Here is an 18,977-nt window from a genome sequence, read left to right on the forward strand (position 1 = left end):
GCTTAAAACCTCCTTGATGACGTACTTCTTATGGTATCTAGTTGTTTCACTCAAAGAAAATCGGGATTAAAGCGAAATTGAAGGTCAGCACTAGGAGAAGTACAAAGCAGAGTCACCATCCGTATTTGGATCCAGCCTCCTTCTTGTTCCGCCGTCCAGATGCAAAACTATCTTCCAAAGCCTCCCGTTGACTGCTTGCTGCATTGACCAATTGCTGCAGGCTGTGCTTTCCGGGAGCAATCGGCCGGACTGGGTTGTGCTGGACCGCTGCAAGGTCTGTATTGTGTGCCATTTCTTGATTTGCAGCATACTCCCTATCTGTATTGAAATGGAGAATTCGGGATTTAGAAGAATCGCCATGGCGACCAAATAGTTGACGTCGTTCGGCGCGTGAGAGATGCAGATCATCGGCTATGTTATCCAGAGTTTGCGCAGGTCCTGTCGTTGATTCTAATGCAAACGGCTCTTGAGAATCCAGCTCTGGGCCAGCTGCAGGAACCTCCGAACCAGCAGTATATACCATTGGCTCGTAGACGGCACTCTTCTCTTGAAGGTATTGGCCACTAGTTGTGTCTGCTTCTCCCGTTGACAAAGAGAATAGGCTCACTCTCGTCTTCTTTGCGACAGGAGGCGGAGTAGGTTGAGCAGGTGTCACTTCTTTTGCAGTCTTTGTAACTTCTTTCGAGCCTTCCGCAGACGATGCTGTCGTTGCCGTCTTGGGAGGCAATTTCTTCTTTTGCTGTGAGGCTCGCCCCACAGACAAAGGTTTAAACATCATCGGGTTTCCCTTCAACTTTACCTCCACTGGTTTCTCCTGAGCATCTTTTACTCCACTGCGCTCTGCAGTAGACTCATCCTCCTCCGCTCGAAGACCCCCAGCTTTGGGTATAGTACCGCCGTCATCATCATAATCACCACCCCTTGTTGCTGATGCCCCCAATAGTTGATCCCTACGCATTTCCGCATCTGCTTCCCGGTCAAACCCAGGCGTAGCACCTGTCTTCAGGCTGAACACCTTGCGCACCTGTGCAGATGCCTTGTTTTCCTTCTCCACGGCGGCATTAGTCCTTTTTGGCGCAGGTAGAAAGGAATTGAAGCCAGAAAACGCCCCACCACCACCGCCTATCCTGGCTTTCTTTCGTGCAGGACCATCTTCGGAGTTGTCGGGCAGATTCTCAGGTTTGATTTCCGGCAAGGCCACGCGGATCTTTCGTGGGTTGCTGCGTTCAACGATTGACTGGAAGTTTGCGCCGGAGGAAGTCGAAGACGGGGCCGATGCAAGAGTCTGTTTCTTGTCTTTTGTTTGGGTGACATTGTTCTCTGGTTCTAAATCTGAAGTCTCGGAATCCGAATATGACACGAGCGCCATGGTGGTTGTGAATGCGACAGGAGTTGGTGAAGGGAATGATGCTGGTTCATTTTGCTAGCTGGCACCGTAATTTACGCTTTGATACAAGGGCGTTTTCTACTGTACCGCACGGACCATATAGTTCCATACATCAAGACCGTCCTACAGAGTCGAGTCCGCGGTGCCTACAAAGTAGACAAAATTAAGTTAATATATCCAATTTAAAAGTAATCAACAAATTTCGGAGATCTTCTCTTCATCTCGAGATGGACTTCATGGTTCTATCTTCTATAGCGATTCTACATACCCGTCAAGTTGTTCCATGACATCTCAACCCCTATGCTGATAATAAGCTGCTGGTTCCCTGTCGCCACGCCAACTCATGCTAGAGCCAGCAATATCTAGTGCCTTCTAGAAGTAGATCAATTCAATTTGCACTTAACAAATTAAGTTTCGTTTCCTTGACTCTGTTCCAGTAAAGTAAGTCAAGGTAATTCGGCTAGATAATAGACTCTAAAATGCACACCATAGATCTTCATTTCGATTCGTCGTATTTGATATGCAAACAACTATCCTTACAATTATACTGGTATGCACTTTTCTTATTGGATATATCCTTAAGAGATGTTATATATGAAATGCCCACTTCAGCTCAGATTTCTACCGCCATGCTAGTAGCTGGAGTGTGCAAGAAGTTGGGAGAACCAAGTATTAGTCCTACAATATTCAAATTGACACGAAATATTTGATATTCCTCTGGTCCTGGTTGTTTCTAGTTCAATACTGAGAAAAGAAAGAGAAGCTAGGGAGATCAGAATATCTAATGACATCATTCAGAAATACAGGACTATCAGATAAGATAACAAATGATTACTAAGATTGTCTTTCACTTCAATCTGCCATATTTCATCCTTCATAGAACACCAACTAGACGGACTCACTCAGGCCTAGACACATCAACTTAACTATGATTCCTCTATCTTGATCTCTGCAATTTTGACCATGGCCACAATCAAGTCTACAGAGGCGAATCCCCCCGCCGAGAATACCAACACACAAGACCAGCCCGGTGAATATTCCCGCTCAGGAAAGGGGAAATTCCGCTTCAAATCTTCCAAGTCCACATCTAGATCAGGGTCCAGGAGAATCAAGCCTTACGATCGCGACCATGATACCTATGGCCACAGACATCGTCATCACCACTCATCGAAACGACACAGACACAGGCACGCGCGCTCGCCATCACCCACCTCAGTCGACCAGCCACACTCGCTCTCGGCGGATACTGCCTTTAGAGAATCGCTTTTTGATGCCCTGGGAGATGATGAAGGCGCTGCATACTGGGAGTCTGTTTATGGACAGCCGATCCACAACTTCGCGGTCCCCTCTGTGCCCAAGGGGCCCAATGGTGAGTTGGAACAGATGTCTGATGAAGAGTATGCGTCGTATGTGAGGAGACGAATGTGGGAGCGCACACGGGAGGGCATGCTAGAGGAGCAAGAACGGCTACGAAAGGAACGGATTCGCCAGAAGAAGCGAGAAGAGAGGTGGGGGCAAGAATCGCGGGAGAAAATGCAGTTTGAGCGTGCTATGGAGGAAAGTCTACGAAGAGGGCAAGAGCGGCGACGACTGAAGGCCTGGAAGTCAATCTGGGAGGCGTACTTGCGATCATGGGATGAAGTCGATAAGGCGGTCGCTGCGGTGAGCTCCAGTCGAGATGAAAGTGATAATCATCGGAGTCGGTTGCGCAATCTTTTATTCTGGCCTGTTGAGACAGGGAAGAGAAAGGATGTGTCGCGCAGTAATGTCGAGGATTTTATGCGTCATACTCCATTTTCATCTGCCGACTCGAACACAGATACAGACAAGGAGATCACTTTGCCTGATCTCCTTGCTACGCTTAAGTCAGAGCGAGTTCGATGGCATCCGGACAAGATCCAGCATCGCTATGGTGCTCTGGGGATCGACGAGGTCGTGATGCGCAGTGTGACGGAGGTTTTCCAAATCATCGACACAATGTGGAATGAATTGAAACCGAAACATTCCTGAATTACTTGCGGCTGACGACGAATTCCCATTTTCGACTTATATATTTCGCTATTCCCATGATACATTTTGGACTGTTGTGTATTCTAGTGGCGTTCATTGCAGCAACATGATACCCCTTACTACCTTTTGATGTCTTTCATGGTAGATCATACATAACAACAGGATCCCTTTATTATTAAACAACCGGTTTCCCTCGTTCAAAAAAAGATCAAAAGACAGAGAGAGACAAATATTAAAAATAGTATATTCGAAGAGAGATGGAGAGGCGGGGAATCGAACCCCGGACCTTTCGCATGCTAAGCGAACGTTATACCACTAAACCACATCCCCTCTTCAGATGCTATGGCTGTTCTTAACTTCATAGATGTTATTAGTAGGAGGTTTATTTGAAGATCATTCTCAGGACTATTGAACCCCGTACTATGGGTACCCTTTGAATAAAAAACAATCCCTTTTCACTGGAGTAAGCCTGAATGTCCCACGTATACACATATTTCCTTTCTTCCTTTCTTCCCTTTTGCGGTGAATAACTTGGTACAGATTCCTTGGAAGAATTTGCTTATCACGTATCAATATTTATAAACCCGTCCAATCGTCCATCAAACCAGGCCTGAACTAAATACCAAGGTAGGAGAGTCGTTTCCCATAAAGGGCTCCCATTAAGTGATATGGGGTTATCCCCGAGTTTGATATGACCCATCAGTTAAAATTCGACTTGTGGTACCAGAATAGAATCGTGAAAAAATTGTATTCGTTCCAACAATGAAAACAGATACACATGACATGGCTATGCAAAGGCGCAAATACAAAATAAGCTATTTGTTCTCTTTCCCCATCACTTTTCTTCTTTTTTTTGGGTCCTTTCTTGGTTTCTGAAACCCCAATACTACCCCTCTCTGCCTAGAATCTCGAATATCTCTGCCTAGTTCGGTATACAGTATACCCCACGTAACAGCCAGCAACGGCGCCGAAAAACAAAACAATCTTGAACAAGACCCATCCCCAACTTCTGTTTTGCTTCTGAGAGTTTGTCCTCACACGTGCCCTGTCATTCTTGGGGCTGCTTGCACGGTTGGAACTGGTGCTCTTGCTGCCTCCAATACTGTAAAGGTTGCTAGACTTAACTGAAATAATATCATGGTTATCGCTCAGCTCACCGGTTTCAGCAGAGAAACCCAGGTAAGCGACGGATGGGATGGCGATATTAGCATCCGGAGCCGTCAGAGTGAAGCAGTTATTCCAGGTGTCCTCCGACTTATATTGCAAGTCAAGTGACAGCGATTTGTCTTGGAAGTAGGTCAGACGTGCTTTGGTAGGAATTGTGGCACCCCGCAGGCCGCGAGCCTATTATCACCTGATAAGTGGCCATCTACCATCAATCCAAAGCGTCACCAGGCACTTACAGAGCATCCGGCTAGTTCGTTTGCCTTGCCATCATGGGCCTGGTCATACGTGGTCTGTCCATCGCCCATCATGGCCATGACATAGGGAAAAGAGGTCCCAGGGCGGTTATTCTTGTATGTGTCGAAGAAGATACCCAAACCATCGAAGCGATCGGCCGATCCAAAGACTGGACCTTCCGTCGCACGTTGCTTGGTCAACCACATGGCGAACCCATCACCATGCAAATTGCCATCTCCATGAATCTTGAACTCGACCTCGACCTATACAGCTGAGTCAGAGCAGAGCGTCTGCGATTGTACCCATGGACACAAACCTCCCAGTTGGTGGCTGTAAGCGGAACACGAGAGAAGATCCATCCTTTCTGCGATGGTCGATCCGATGTAAGACGAATATATCTTGCACTTTGTCAGTCCCACACAATCCTCTTGTGACGCAATCATGGAAGGAGCAGGTACTTGTCAGCCCGGATTATAGTATCACCACCAAAATCGAACCAGCGGCTTTGGAAGTCCGAATCCAGATACGGCTGTTACAATGTCAATGGAGTTGTGCCAAATGGTGGAACTGACCTGGCGAGCTGCTGAGAGCCAGGTATGAATGATAGAAGGTTGGACCCACTGGAGCAAGACTGTGAGTTCGAAGCTATGGGGAGAGAGCCATTAGTCAGTAAGCTGACTTAGAGATACGTTAGAGGGGTATGCGTACTGGGATGCTCTTGATGTTGTCATCGCCATCGTAAGCGTTAGCGACTGGAAGAGTTGCCAGGCTCGTAATGCCTAAGAGAGTAGAAAGGCGAGGGAGCAACATTCCGAGATGATATCAGATAATGCGGGAGACAATGGAACAAATTGTGGAGATAGTGATTATGAAACTCGGTAGGACTTAAGAGGTGAAAGATCGACTGCAGCTAGCAAAGTGTCACCAGGACATCAAAGAGTCTCTAGAGGATTCTGAAATTGAGCGGTGACTTGAGAATATATCGCAAGGAGAACAAGAAAATGAAGGAATGAAAGGTTGCGGAAAAGGAGAAACGAATTAAGAGGTCGTGGCAGGAAGCCCACAAGAATTGAAGAATCACAGTAGTGGACAGATAGGACTATCCCCAGTACACTTCAGTGGTAAACACCGCCGCGGAACTCCAAGTGTCCACATCGTAAGTGTGGCGCAGACAAGCTGCGGAGGCGGTCACCAGCCACACCTCGAAGAACCTGTCGGAACTCATTCTTCTCAATTTACCAACGATTATCGAGCAATACTGAGAGCACTGAAACGCCTTTTCCAGGAAACCCTCCTCACAACTCCTACTACATCCCACCACACAGAAGATTTAACCTAATTAAAACAAAATGGCCCTGTTCGGTTCTAGCTCCAACAATGCGTCCTCAGAGACTCAAGAAGTTAAGACCGCTATTATTAAACAACTGCAGCAAGAGGCCGCTATGAACAATGCTCGGAATCTGATCGCTGTATGTTTGTTTTACCCCTTGTGTAGGACAGATTTAACTGACAACTCTGCAGAAAGTCAATGAGCACTGTTTCGACAGCTGCATCCCCGCGCCAGGCTCCTCCGTTTCTTCCCAAGAACAAACCTGCCTCTCCAACTGCATGGAAAAGTATATCAATTTGTGGAATGTTGCCAGCCGCACATACATCGCCCGTGTTGCTCAGGAGAGCAAGAAGATGGGTGGCCAAGACACTGTTGCAATGAACTCGTTAGCCACTTCGCCGACTGACGGCAGCCTGTAGATTGTTGGCTAGATGGTCTGGATACCCTTGCAGATGTTATAACAGATTGCAGTTGAAGCATGGTGTTTTTCTGGTCTCAATATTGTGGCCATCTGGCTTCATTGAAGTCATACAGTGGCCTTCAATATTCCATTTCCCATTTCAGATCCCCGAAGACTCGCCTTTTAATGATACATGTACGAAACAGGCAGGTATTCTGTATATTGGTTCAATTATAGCGGAGGCGGAAAATAAAAGGTATCTGTTGGGTGCATGGCAGCTAGCAGTTCAGGCTTCTTACATGTACTTCAAAGTACTTGCTGAAGTCTGAGGTCTCAATGTATCCAAGGCCTACTTTTATTATTGCGGTCCAGATATTGGAAAATATGTATGTACATTATACAGATGTTCAAAAATAAAAAGAGAAAAAAGAGGAAAGAAAGAAAGACGTCGAGAAAAGCAATATCTGCAACAACTATGAAGAACATGGCAGAAAAGAAACGGATGTACGTCGCGCGGCCTACCGGCCATTCAACAGCCGGACCGAAAGCTTCCAGGGCTCTAAACAATTTGGAAGCAAGATTATGGGATAGACAGCCTCAGAGGGTTTCTCTTCATTGACTGTGTCCAAGCGACCAAAGATATAGATAAGACAGCCGGATCCCGAAGGCCATCAAAATAGAAGGACATAAAACAGAGCGAGAGAGGGCGCAGAGAAGTCATGCCAGATATATAAACGATAATCCAATGACCCTTCCCAACAGAGATAGCCAATAATCAAGTCGGCCAGCGATCATTAGAAAGGAGACAAACCGACAAAACAAGAAGTGTAGAAACGGATGAACATAATTAAATCTCATGGTTGCTACCACATACGCTGCTGGCAGGATCTGCAAGGTAACATATATTCCTGTGGCAGCCTTTGAAAAGTTGACACACCTAAACAGGCCCATTTGTATGGTGAAACTGTCATTTCATCATTATTCATATATTAAGCAACTAGAAGTCCGGAAACAAATGGCCGTGGCTATAATAAAGTAGTCGCGATAACGTTAGCAGAAGGGCTCGAGAGGGAACTAATGACGAATATGCAAAAGGCACTTACATGTCTTCACCTTCCTGACCGTATGCTTCCGTCTCTTCCGGATAGCGATCATACTGGCTGGCATCGCCTTGTCCTCCTCGAATAGGAGGTACATAGGGCGCATCAATGTCTTTTCTTGCAAGACGATCCCAGGTGACCTCGGCGAACCACGGATGATTCTTGACATCCTGGGAACCACCATGCAGGTTTCCCAGTCGCTTGGTGAGATCTGCCGTGATGAGTTGCGAAAGTAGATCAACAGCATCGGGATGAAGATAAGGAGGGTACTTTATTCTACCCTTAAGAATGTTTTCGTAGATTTTAACAGGTGAGCCACTATCCCAAAACGGTGTGAACCCACAAAGCATTTCAAAAATCAAGATCCCAAGTGACCACCTTCGTGCTGTTAGCCGATTGCAATGAGCGACACGTTGCGCTAGGGACCTAAACTTACCAGTCCACGGATTTGTTATAGCCCTTGGAGGAAACAACCTCTGGAGCGAGATAATCCGGCGTTCCACAAAGTGTCCATGTGATGTCTGGAACCTCCTTTGCAAAGCCAAAATCGGTGATCTTTAGGTGCCCATGTCTGTCCAAGAGCAGGTTCTCCGGTTTCAGATCCCGATAGATAATATTCTGCAAATGCAAGTATTCTAGGGCGAGGGTGACTTCAGCTGCATAGAACTTGGCAACTGGGTTAGGGAACCGCTATAAGAGATTGATCCACATCAGCTTTTATGTACGAAATTAAATGTCAAGGTAAGACCCCACCTGCGACTTGCGTAGTAAACTGAAAAGCTCCCCCCCTTCAACGAAATCCATTACCATGTAGAGATTTCGCGAATCTTGCCATGTACCCCACAACGTTACTAAGAACGGATGCCTGACCCGGTTAAGCATGCGTCGTTCATCATTCGTATGCTCAATTTGTTTCATCTTGACCACTTGCGCCTTTTTTAGGACCTTGATCGCATAGAATCGATGGTTATGTTTTGATTGCACCAAGTGGACGCGACCGAAGCTACCTGTACCTAGAGTGCGCTGAAGTGAAAAGTCATCCAGGGAATACTTTCCCTTGGTGGTGCGAGTCTCAACTCGGGAAGTCTGCTGAGGGCTAGTATGGCCTCTGGAGCCCGTGTGCGACGTGTCATGATGGGAAGAATGTATTATGTTCTGGATACTCGCGGCATTGGGCTGGTGTGACGGCTGCTGATTGCCGGGAACGGAATGGGCAGGCGAGGATTGCGACACAGCGGATTGCATGGAGGCTACTTGGCCTTCAGAGACTTTATTTGTCTCTGAAGAGTGGTTATGGTGATCGGTAGCCGAGTTGTGAGACTGCGCAGAGTAGGGAGCTGTCGAGGCCCCAATATTGGTGGTGACGGACTGGTGGTGGTCGGCAGCGATTGGTGACGTCTGCGTCTGGTCCGTAGTGGGTGACGAACCGGCTTCAAGTTCTTTAGAGAGGGTCTGGGAATCTTTTGTCCTCCTCTTTTTCAAGAGACCTCCTAAGCTAGGCATTGAGAATAATGAGTGTAGTTAGGTTGACACACAACTCGTGCACATTCGCAAAAATGAGAGAAGTGCAACCCCTCTTTCAACTACCAGAAGTGGGGGAGAAATCAGTGGTGAAGATGCGCGCCTTTTTTTTTTGGTGACCCTGACTTCGACCGTTCGGGGTGGATACAGCGGACGCTCCGAGAGAGAAAGAAAGAGGGCGAAGGAAGTGAAGAGAACCAAGAAAAAAAGGGCGGTCAAATGGTCAAGGAAACAAGTAGCTTTCTCAATTGGGCACGAGTTCTTCAAAAACAAAGAATAAGGAAGTAGTAGTGCGACTTAATATGTTCTTTTTTGTTAACTTCTCTGGGTTGAGCCTGAAATTTATTCTTTTAATCACTGTAACTATAGTCAGCCAAGACACAGAGGGAGAAGGGAAAAGGTTATAATTGATTAATTATTATTATGGTTAGGGAAAGAGAGCCACCGACTTGGGACTTGAGGGGGTGGAAACGAGGCCAAGAGGAGCGGGGTTGGATTTGGTCAGTATGAAACCCCAGTCCCTTACGAAGTATAAATACAGAGGATCATATTTATTTCGTCTCTTACTCTCCACTGTGGTGGTCATTCCATTCTGCAGTGACTATTGGAGTACTGCCTCTTAACATTATTATCACAGTAGACGAACTCATAAGGATGTCCAGGGTCAATTAACCTCTTCCGTCTCGCACCACAGCGGATACAAATACAATGGCCATGCAGATCACTCTTGTTTTAAACAGCTTCACCCCATTCGAGTTAGGTTATCTTTACGCCTACCTTCTCCGTTTTTTTGAGGGTAACGATGGGAATGTTGTTTTAATGAAGTCATACAATTTTTGGACTCAGACGGGGTTCGTGCAGAACCGTGGCTCTGATCCAACTCCATCGTTTTTTATGACTGCATAAGTTGGGGCATGGATATGTCGGATGAGCATCAGCCAAATAACTGTGTGGTGACCTCATCATCATTATCATCATCGTCATCATCGTTCGATGGTGGATCAGTGGAACGCCCCGCTTAGGCGATTGGACCTCCTTCGTTGGGTTCCATTCAAAAATGCAAAGCTTCGCCCATGCATTCAGTGACATCAACCCTAATAGGGGGTAAACTAACTGAAAAAAAATTGAGAAACTGGCTCTCTTAGCTTATATATATCGAACAAGTCTTAAGGCCAATATCGAAAAACCAGGATATAATTAGTAGTTGTCAATGCTCATTTCATACTGCATAGCTTCATGGTTCGAAAAAGAGCTTGTCTAGCACAAGTACACAACAACCACCGACACTCCATTCCACGTCGAATAACTCCGACCTCCAAAAATCGGACTCCCCAAACTACCAAGCGGCGGAGTATGGTATATCCCCCTCTCCCCCCCCCCCCCCCCCCAAAAAAAAAAGGAAGGGGAGAGAGAAGGACACAACGAAAAGCCCAAAGGGTGTAAAGGCGCAAGCGCTAAATCCGATAATGGGCCATATTTTTCTTAATTTCATCCACAATCTCGACAGCTTCGAGTGCATTGCGTCCCTCAAAATCATACCGCTTTTGCTCATTTGCATCGTTGCCGCGAAGTACAACCACACGGAAATTCTTCGGATGCCGCCGACTGACCTTGCATCCGACCACGTCATTGAAGCTAATCGACCGTGTTTTAGTGTCCGATGCGGTCTTGCCCGTATCTCCCGGCATGATGTGCATGTAGTCATTGTCAAAGGTTAATATCCGCTGGTTCGACGCCGTAAAAGACATGGATTGTTTGCGGTATACAAGATACCGCCGATAGTACCCTCCGGTGAGATCTTGTTGCTGTGTGAGTGGGTGGAGCATGCGCTGCCCGCTCTTCTTCCCCTTTTTGCTAGCCGCATTAATATTGTCAACTAGCAGAGGAGCGTTGGGGGATGAGCTTCCCGGAGAACCCGTTAGAGACTGGGGGCCAAATCGCCGCCGCACGAGATCTAGATCAGTGATGTTGCCCAGAGCCTCAACAGTGCGGTCTAACGGTGCAATAGTGTTCGAACCCATCACTTTGAGAAGATAGTTGCCTTTATCTAATCCCCATCGTTTACAGACGGAGTCGAGGATCTCCGCAATGTAGCTATCGGTAGACGTATTTAGGGTTGTCGTCTGCGCGGAGCCTTCTGGGTTGATAAATCTTATCTTGAGGGTTTTGGACACGCCCATACGAGGAGTAGCATGAGAAATAGGAACCGCCGGCCGATCGGCCGGCGTGAGGGTATTGTCATTTAGTGCCGAGGAGAAAGGCTGCCCCAAGATCGGATTTGGACGAGGAGTTTTATTTTGCGAAGCCAGCTGGGTTGTGGAGGTACTGACCATCGTATATGCATCGCTTGTGTCTTCGGAGGGAATGGAATGACTGGATGTTGGGAATGTGCGCTCGTTCTCTTCAAATTCAGCTTGGGAAGCTTCCACGAGGGCAAATTCGTCATATTGCTTCCCTCGCGACCGGCCTCTAGCACCAGCTGCCCGGTTATTGTTTGACGTGAAATCGGCAATGGGGGATGTTCGTCCCAGCGCGGGAAAATCGTATTCCACTTCGCCATCCTCTACCATCCGGAGTGTCCATCTATTCACATTTAATTTGCTGCGTTCAATGGGCGGCTCACAGCCTTCTTCTGAGTATCTCCAAAGAGCTAAACCGATAGCTTCAGCAACGATAACTGGTGCAGGTTGCTCTGATAATTTTGATTCTCGAGCAATGGGTAAATCAAGTGGCTGTTCAGGATCAGAAGAACATGGCACATATAGTTTAATATTTAGCGCGTCGTTTAGCCCTTTGCCCGAGAGGACCGCGAATTTTTCAACTGGATTAGTTGGCGCTCGTTTACGTGCATTGAGCGCTTTAGAGAGCAAACTTATAGGTTGCACAGTGCTGATGGGACGGGGCGGAGGTAGGTCTTGCAGCTCAGGAGCAGGGGGTTTCGGCTTTCTAGGGGATGCCGTTTGAGATCCAGCCCCATTTTGTAACTTGTGCATCAAAGCAATCGGTGATGATGAATCCAAACTGCCAGTTATGCCGACATTTTCCAGAAGAGATCCAGAACCAGCTGTAGCATCAAACTCTGACGACAATACAGAGTCTACGGACTCGGCGCCTGAATCCTCTCCCTGTTCATTTAGATCCTCGATATTCCTATTACCAACACACCTTTGCCCTTTTCTAGATAGTTCTATAACCTGGTCTTGGCCAGAGAACTGAATCTGCCTTCTCTTGAAGGCGGAAGGATCCATCTCGTTATCAGAAGACAAGTCGCTGCTCGCTGTTGTCGTTGTATCCCGGCGCGGACGTTCGCCTACCGTGACTGCAGTACCTAGGGACCCGGTGCGGTAATGGGTGCCGATAGTTGGATGCGATGGGGACGTGACCATAACTTGTGGACCTTCTTGACGATCCGTCGTACGTATCGGAGACGACCCAGCTCGAGTTCGTATTGGCATCTTGATGAATTTAATTTGTCGGGAAGCCCTACAAGCTGTGAGAAAAAAGAAGGGGGGAATAGAAAGGCTTTGTAGTTTGTGCGAGGGGGTATTGATTTCACACTGACCTTTGAGCACTGTCCCCATCATCTTCACTTTCATCGCTCAAATCACTACTATCATCTTCGTCTACGTCCCTCTGTTTCTGATGCTCTTGCAGCTGGCGCTCCCTTCGGTGTATCCTTTTACCGCTACGGGCCTGATGTCGACGTCCAGTTATGTCTGTATTGCTTTTGCCAGTGACCATGCCCCCTTCCTCGTCTTCACCCCCATCTCCGAATCCAAGTCCTTGCGAATCGTTGCCATTTCTGGTGGCACCATGGTGATAATACTCAGAAAATACAGCTGTTGTAGTAGGAATAGGGGGAGAGTAAGTGCGCTTTATATGTGAAGCTGCGCTTTGTGTGTTGGGATTCGTAGAAGCCGAAGACCAGCCAGCCGCGCGGAACCCGGGAGTGTTGAGTACGGAGTTGTTCACATTAATAAGCCTGTCGCCTATGCCATCTTTAATCGTGGAAAGGTATGATGTGCGAAGCTGCCAGATCGTGAAACTGTAACGAACTTAGTTCCTTGAAATTATATGGACATCACAAGGAAGTGAAAGACAGATATTGACTGAGGGCTGCATCGCTGAACATACTCTTCATTATGGAGCAGGGACATGTTTTAAACAGCCCTAGTGGGGTATTTCGAGGCTATAAAAATATGACGGAGGAAGAAGCTTCTTAATTTACGTTTTAGCGAGCAACAGTGTTGCTGGTGTTCGAATGGGCATTACCTAGATGTGGCGGAAGAAGTGGACAAATACACCAAAGGTCGGTAGCAAGGTAGCAGGAAAAGGGCGATGCCTCCTTGAACAGGGCCAGCCTGGCGAAGCAAAGGAAATGAAACACAAAATAAAGGCGAGAAAGCCTGCTATCAAACTGATGGGTTGAGTTGGAGTATATTAGCTGTAAAGGCTGGAGAGGTGGTGGGAAGCCACTTGCAATCTCTCAGCAGATCAGCCAAGACCAGATGCGCCTTGATCGACTCCGCGTGTTTAGGTACTGGTAACATTACAAGAACTAAGAGACCTAGGTAGATCTTCAACAGGCTAACCGCTATTATAGAAGAGAGCTAGCGCAAATAAAAATAAAATAAAATAAAATATATAAAAAAAGAAGAGGCTGAAGAAGTGTGTGGTACCTATACAATTGCGGTATTATGATCACATGCTACAATACACTACCCACCAAACACAGCTGTTCCATCCAAACAACCAAGTAAGAAAGGCCTTAAGACTGTTAATCTTTTAGGTGGCCTTATCTTTGGGCTTTCGGCCTCTGCTCTTCTTTGTTTTATTATCATCATCAATAACGCCGTCGTTAGTTGACTTTTTCCCTTTTTTGCCTTTTCCCGCGCCGCCCTTGGTTGTTTTCTTAGGCAAACGAACATACTTATCCTTTTTCAAGTCGAGCTCTTCACTTTCGTCATCTTCCTTACTCTCATCCTCCAGTACTTCTTCATCAGACTCGTCAATGGCATCTTCAATATCAGGTCTTTCCTTCGCCATTTTCTTCGGGGCAACAACATTGCTGGACTTGATGAAAGGAAGTGGGTGCGAACGCTGGTTGTAGAGGCGCGTAAACGTAGCTTTTGTCTGGGTTTCCAACTTCACGGTTGACTCATCCATGGGGCCAAGACCGAGCTCGACCAGGGCATCCCAGTCATCTCGAGTAAGGAAGTAGCTATCCATTAAATCTATGACATCCTCGACAACTTCTTTGCCTTCCACCATTAGACGGCGAACCAGTTTGTCCCAGATGGTAGGTATGTACTGCTGCCTAATTTCGTTACGGTCCCCGGAAGCGCGAAGGCGCATATGACCCTGAATTTCTTTGACGTATCGCCAGAGTTTCCCTGGAGGCTCATGTTAGTGGGAGAAATATAAACCACAGGGAGTACCTACCTTGCTTGCTATTTTGCCCTAGCCAACTAGTGAAACCGGGACGTTCCATCATATTGCCGTAATTGAAGCTTGCAGGCCGGACGAAACTAAAAACGGCATGTGTTGGCATCAAACTCCATTGCTGCTGTGAACCGTGAATCATCTTATCGACTAGGTCACCATCACTAATACTTGATGCTGCATTGTCCGCGAGCTCAAGCAACTTTAGCTTTTGTTCTTTGCCTTGATAGCCACCGGCTAGCGTTGGCCTTGTTCTCAAATAATTCTCCTGGAGCATCAAGTAACTAAATTCATGATCATTGAAATATAACTCAATCTTGTCGTTCAGCGTGGCTTTCGAGCTTGGTGAAAACATTTGCGCATTCAGAATCTTTCCAACGATATCCCAGGGCTTTAGTACAACATGTTTCTCCCATGCTTTGGACATTTCGCGGCCTTTCTCATAGTCCAAGTGCTTCTGGTCTAGCTTTACTGTCGAGAGCATATTGATGACTTGGCGAATATCGGCATTTGTTCCCTCAATAAGACCATCAAGAACGGGTGGCGGGATTTTTAAGCCCTCTCGAAAACATATAGTTGAAAGTCTAGCTCTGATCTGTTCTGCTGTTGGTCGTCTGAAAGGGAGCTCATAAGTAATATGATCGAAGGGTTTCATTTTCGGAAGCCTTCGCTCATTGCATATGAGGATAAGGGGGATTTGGGTCTTTTTAGCGATGGAGGCCAATGCTCCCACACCACCCCGGTCTCCAGCTGACATTCCATCAACTTCATCCATGATCAGCACCAGGTTCTTTTTTGTGCTTTCCACCTTACGATCAGCACCAGAGAAATAACCTTGGAGAGAGGTTGTATCCAGAACACCAAGAAGTCCTGTTTCCACAAGTTTTTTACTTCTTGTATCACTGGCATTGGTCTCGACGATATCGAACCCTTCAAGTTTGGCCACTAGGTGAGCTGCAGTCGTTTTTCCAATCCCAGGTGGTCCATGTATCATGACAGAGCGGTATGTTCCAGATCCATCCTTGCCAGGTTTCGAAAAGTTCGATTTGGCATTCTTCCGCCAATTCCGAAGCCAAAACTGAAGCTTCTCTACGGCACCCTTGTTGCCGCAAATCATATTCATCGATGTTGGTGCATATTTCGTAGTCCAGAGCCTATCATCAGTGGCGGCGCCTTGTGAGCCCGTTGCCGACTGAAGCCCTGCCCCCATGTTGGAGGCTGTCACTTTTAGCTTGCGTTTGTCTTCTTGGTCCATCTCAGCAGCCATTGCACGGATTTTTTCTTCTTCTATCTTCCTTTTTGCCTCATACTTCTCGGCCGCCTTGCCATCCCCGCCGTTGGCTGGGAGCCGCCGGATTAGCTCGAATAAACCCTCTTCGTTAATTGTCTTTAGATTATGTTGTTTTATTGTACTGAGTTTCTTGGGCCCAGCATCGTCTCCCAAGACAACATAGCTTGTTTTGGAACTAGGAGCCGTGGTGACTTTGCCGCCATACTTTTTCACCAATGAGTGTCCCTCTTCACGGCCTAAGTTGTTAAGAATACCGGTGAAAACGAAAGATAGACCTGCAAGGCAATTTTCTGCACCAACAGGCATCTCAATACTTCCAGACCGTATGGGGTCTCGAGATCGCTGCGCTTGAGCGGCGAAATTAAACTTCTGCTTTTCTCCTGATGGCGGGGGAGGAGACGGAGGCTTGACTGTTGGGATGCTATCGAAGATATCTTGAATTTCCTTGCTCTCAGGTTGATCATCCTTAGGAGCTCCTCTTTGTTTCTTGACAGGAGGGGTTGACGAGGCTGCTTTTGGAGGAACAGTGGCCTTCCTAGTACGACTGTGAACCTCGTCTTCATCCTTGTTTAGAGCTTCGGATTTCCGTTTCCGTCCTGACCGCGGAACAGATGATGCCGTTGTCTTCGTGGATGGTTTGACATCTTCCATAATCATGCCATCATCTGATTCGGCAACAAAAGCCTGTTTTTTACGAGCCAGCTTATTCGAAGCCGCTCGAGCAGGCCTTACCGCAAGTTCTTCAAAGTCACTTTCATCTTCAGAGTGCTCGTCTTCAACATAGTCATCATCTTTCCCTAGCTTTCCTAACTCTGCAGAATGGATGTCATCACCACCAAGCTCATCATCGTCAATTTTGGTTGCAGAGGTTCTCGTAGCCTTATGCGAATTTCGCTTTGAGAGTTCCTCGTCCGCGTTACGCTTCCTAATCGCTGGTGGCTTCTCTACCTTGCCACGATCGGTGGGATCGTCGTCGGGTTGATAGGATTCTTTAATTGGAGAGGCGGAGCTACTTTTAGAAGGTCGCCCTCTCTTTTTGTTTGAGGCGAAGTAATCCGAAGTGGTTGTTGGTTTGCCCTGAGAAACCTCTGTTTTTCTTCAAAAGAGTCAGAAAGCATTGATATCCGTGACTTGGGGTGCAACACATACTGCGTATTTGGCACTTTAGGCTTGGGGGTTGGAGCCTTCACCACAGAATCATCTTCATCCTCACTATCATCCACGACTCTTCTTCCACCTAAGAGGGTTGTCAATAAAACGCATCGAGGTGAGTGAATGTGAAGCTCTTACGCCTTTTCTTCGTAGTAACATCCTGATGATAAGCATTAGAAAGGTGACGCAGAAAATAGCATAATCAATAAAGCAGGGCCAGAGTGAACTAGCATCGTACCTCTTTTTTTGCGGTAGGCTTCCCAAGTGGTGTATTGGAGCCTTGACTGGACTTTCCACCAAAGAAATTCCTAATATCAGTAGGCATAACGATTTATACGGACAAAATCATATCTTAGGGTACTCGTTTGAATACAACCTTATATTTGAAACTGAAGAATCAAGTACGCCAGGTGCAATTACAATTTCACTTGACAAATACATACATTATTTCTCCAGCTTCGAGGACACGACGCGCCGACACGGGGGACGTGATTTAATTGGATTACATAAGACACACGGCTAACTTAGTTAACTAGTTATTGGCACGTGCACAACGCTTTCTTTCCGATGGAGAAATTGGGTTTGCAGATATGCCGATAACCAGAAAGGCTGTGCTTTGTTCAACATTGTTCAGTCAGTGTGGGCAGGCAGGCTGTCGTATCGAATATTACAATGAGACCGCAGATTAAAATATTCTCAGGGCCTGAGTTACCCTTACTTAGGCCAAGTTGTATGCTCCATCTTCCTATAGAAATTTTTTCCCAAACCCCCCCAAATACTGCAAGCTGACTTTGATGCTGTATCCTAGGTTTATTAACATCGAAGGTTCAGCCGCTATCACGATGCTTTTCTACAACGTCGCCAGCCCTTGACTGGCTCACACCGAAGTTTATGGAAAAGTCGAAGTCACCCAAAGGGCGTCCACATGTCGCAACTGGTGGATCTTCTCGAGGTACAACTGTCGTTTGGGGCGACTACGGTCTACGTATGAAAGATCACGACCGCCGACTGCCGGCCTCATCGCTCAAAATTGCAGAGGAAACAATCAAGAGACGTTTAAGGGGCATGGATTACACTCTTTATAAGCGTGTGAGTGCCAACCTTGGTGTCTACACCAAGGGTAATGAACAACGTATGGGTAAGGGTAAAGGCAAGTTCGATTACTGGACGGCAAAGGTTCCAGTGAGCAGGATTGTATTTGAATTGAAGGGTAAACTGCATGAAAAGGTCGCGAGGGAAGCGTTTCGATTAGCTGGTCATAAATTGCCTGGTATGTTGATTTTTCCTTTTTTATTGTAGAACTACACCTGTAGTGTGTGCTAATTTTACAACTTGAATCAAGGCCTCTGGGAATTTGTGAAAAAGGGTGACCCGCCTGTTGTTGGCCTGACGAAACTTGGCAATGGTGTGACTTTGGAAAGCCTCAAACGACCGCGCAGAAGCCCAGCATTGGGTACGGATAATCTGGATACGCCCCTTATGTCAAATTCTTCGAGCTCATCCGCGTCCCAATAAATCAATCGCACCTTCCTTATTCTTGTCGTGTAATTTTTATACCTTTATGCCCCAACCCCAGAACCAGGGCCATATCCTTGCTGTCTCCTACACTTCATTGTTTCAATGTCTCGTTGAGTTTCGGGATCTGGGTCTTGTGTATAGTATTTTCAGCCTTTGGCTCTCTTTGGTTTTCTCTCACCGCTTATTTTGTTTTCTCCCATCCACGGAGTTACAGAAGGAAGATATGATCGACTGTACCTTCGAATCCTGAAAGATTACCAGTGGATTCTGCTGCTATTTTCCTTGCCATTTCGGCGTCTTCATCTTCATCCTCGTTGTCAGCCCCTTCGGTTGGTGATGAAATATTCATTGTTTCACTCTTCGTGTGAGCAAGTCCACCTAAGATATTCAGTTCCTGGATATTCATACTCGAACATTGGTGGACC

At 46.8% G+C, this 18,977-nt stretch overlaps 8 protein-coding genes and 1 non-coding gene across 9 annotated transcripts; 3 read left to right on the plus strand and 6 right to left on the minus strand.

The window, feature by feature from the left end:
• Positions 1-112: 112 nt before the first annotated feature.
• ATNIH1004_003424 (PRCC domain-containing protein) lies at positions 113-1,369 on the minus strand (the record flags this gene model as incomplete). Its single annotated transcript, XM_033568102.1, has 1 exon — positions 113-1,369. One exon carries the CDS (start codon positions 1,367-1,369, stop codon positions 113-115), a length of 1,257 nt encoding a protein of 418 aa, XP_033430097.1.
• A 981-nt stretch (positions 1,370-2,350) lies between these two features.
• On the plus strand, positions 2,351-3,397 carry ATNIH1004_003425 (uncharacterized protein; the record flags this gene model as incomplete). The annotated part of the gene is made up of 1 exon (XM_033568103.1): positions 2,351-3,397. The coding sequence occupies one exon, from the start codon at positions 2,351-2,353 to the stop codon at positions 3,395-3,397; it is 1,047 nt and encodes a 348-aa protein (XP_033430098.1).
• A 258-nt stretch (positions 3,398-3,655) lies between these two features.
• ATNIH1004_003426 lies at positions 3,656-3,727 on the minus strand. The gene has a single exon. It is a non-coding gene; the product is annotated as a tRNA-Ala (tRNA).
• A 570-nt stretch (positions 3,728-4,297) lies between these two features.
• ATNIH1004_003427 (legume-like lectin family protein) lies at positions 4,298-5,608 on the minus strand (the record flags this gene model as incomplete). Its single annotated transcript, XM_033568104.1, has 6 exons — positions 4,298-4,741; positions 4,801-5,061; positions 5,115-5,196; positions 5,257-5,327; positions 5,420-5,443; positions 5,507-5,608. 6 exons carry the CDS (start codon positions 5,606-5,608, stop codon positions 4,298-4,300), a joined length of 984 nt encoding a protein of 327 aa, XP_033430099.1.
• A 539-nt stretch (positions 5,609-6,147) lies between these two features.
• tim13 (protein translocase subunit TIM13) lies at positions 6,148-6,547 on the plus strand (the record flags this gene model as incomplete). Its single annotated transcript, XM_033568105.1, has 2 exons — positions 6,148-6,267; positions 6,320-6,547. The coding sequence occupies 2 exons, from the start codon at positions 6,148-6,150 to the stop codon at positions 6,545-6,547; spliced, it is 348 nt and encodes a 115-aa protein (XP_033430100.1).
• Positions 6,548-7,627: 1,080 nt separating this feature from the next.
• pkaC (cAMP-dependent protein kinase catalytic subunit pkaC) lies at positions 7,628-9,131 on the minus strand (the record flags this gene model as incomplete). The annotated part of the gene is made up of 3 exons (XM_033568106.1): positions 7,628-8,006; positions 8,065-8,318; positions 8,382-9,131. 3 exons carry the CDS (start codon positions 9,129-9,131, stop codon positions 7,628-7,630), a joined length of 1,383 nt encoding a protein of 460 aa, XP_033430101.1.
• A 1,472-nt stretch (positions 9,132-10,603) lies between these two features.
• On the minus strand, positions 10,604-13,306 carry ATNIH1004_003430 (Sin1 family protein; the record flags this gene model as incomplete). Its single annotated transcript, XM_033568107.1, has 3 exons — positions 10,604-12,632; positions 12,712-13,194; positions 13,284-13,306. The coding sequence occupies 3 exons, from the start codon at positions 13,304-13,306 to the stop codon at positions 10,604-10,606; spliced, it is 2,535 nt and encodes an 844-aa protein (XP_033430102.1).
• Positions 13,307-13,934: 628 nt separating this feature from the next.
• Positions 13,935-17,359, minus strand: ATNIH1004_003431 (replication factor C subunit 1; the record flags this gene model as incomplete). The annotated part of the gene is made up of 5 exons (XM_033568108.1): positions 13,935-14,542; positions 14,592-16,978; positions 17,032-17,119; positions 17,173-17,194; positions 17,273-17,359. 5 exons carry the CDS (start codon positions 17,357-17,359, stop codon positions 13,935-13,937), a joined length of 3,192 nt encoding a protein of 1,063 aa, XP_033430103.1.
• A 347-nt stretch (positions 17,360-17,706) lies between these two features.
• Positions 17,707-18,549, plus strand: MRPL16 (mitochondrial 54S ribosomal protein uL16m; the record flags this gene model as incomplete). Its single annotated transcript, XM_033568109.1, has 3 exons — positions 17,707-17,764; positions 17,843-18,304; positions 18,377-18,549. The coding sequence occupies 3 exons, from the start codon at positions 17,707-17,709 to the stop codon at positions 18,547-18,549; spliced, it is 693 nt and encodes a 230-aa protein (XP_033430104.1).
• Between the last annotated feature and the right edge of the window lie 428 nt (positions 18,550-18,977).

Source organism: Aspergillus tanneri (genome assembly GCF_003426965.1).
Source record: "Aspergillus tanneri strain NIH1004 chromosome Unknown AapTan_1_pilon_pilon_pilon, whole genome shotgun sequence".
NCBI classification, from domain to species: Eukaryota; Fungi; Ascomycota; class Eurotiomycetes; order Eurotiales; family Aspergillaceae; genus Aspergillus; species Aspergillus tanneri.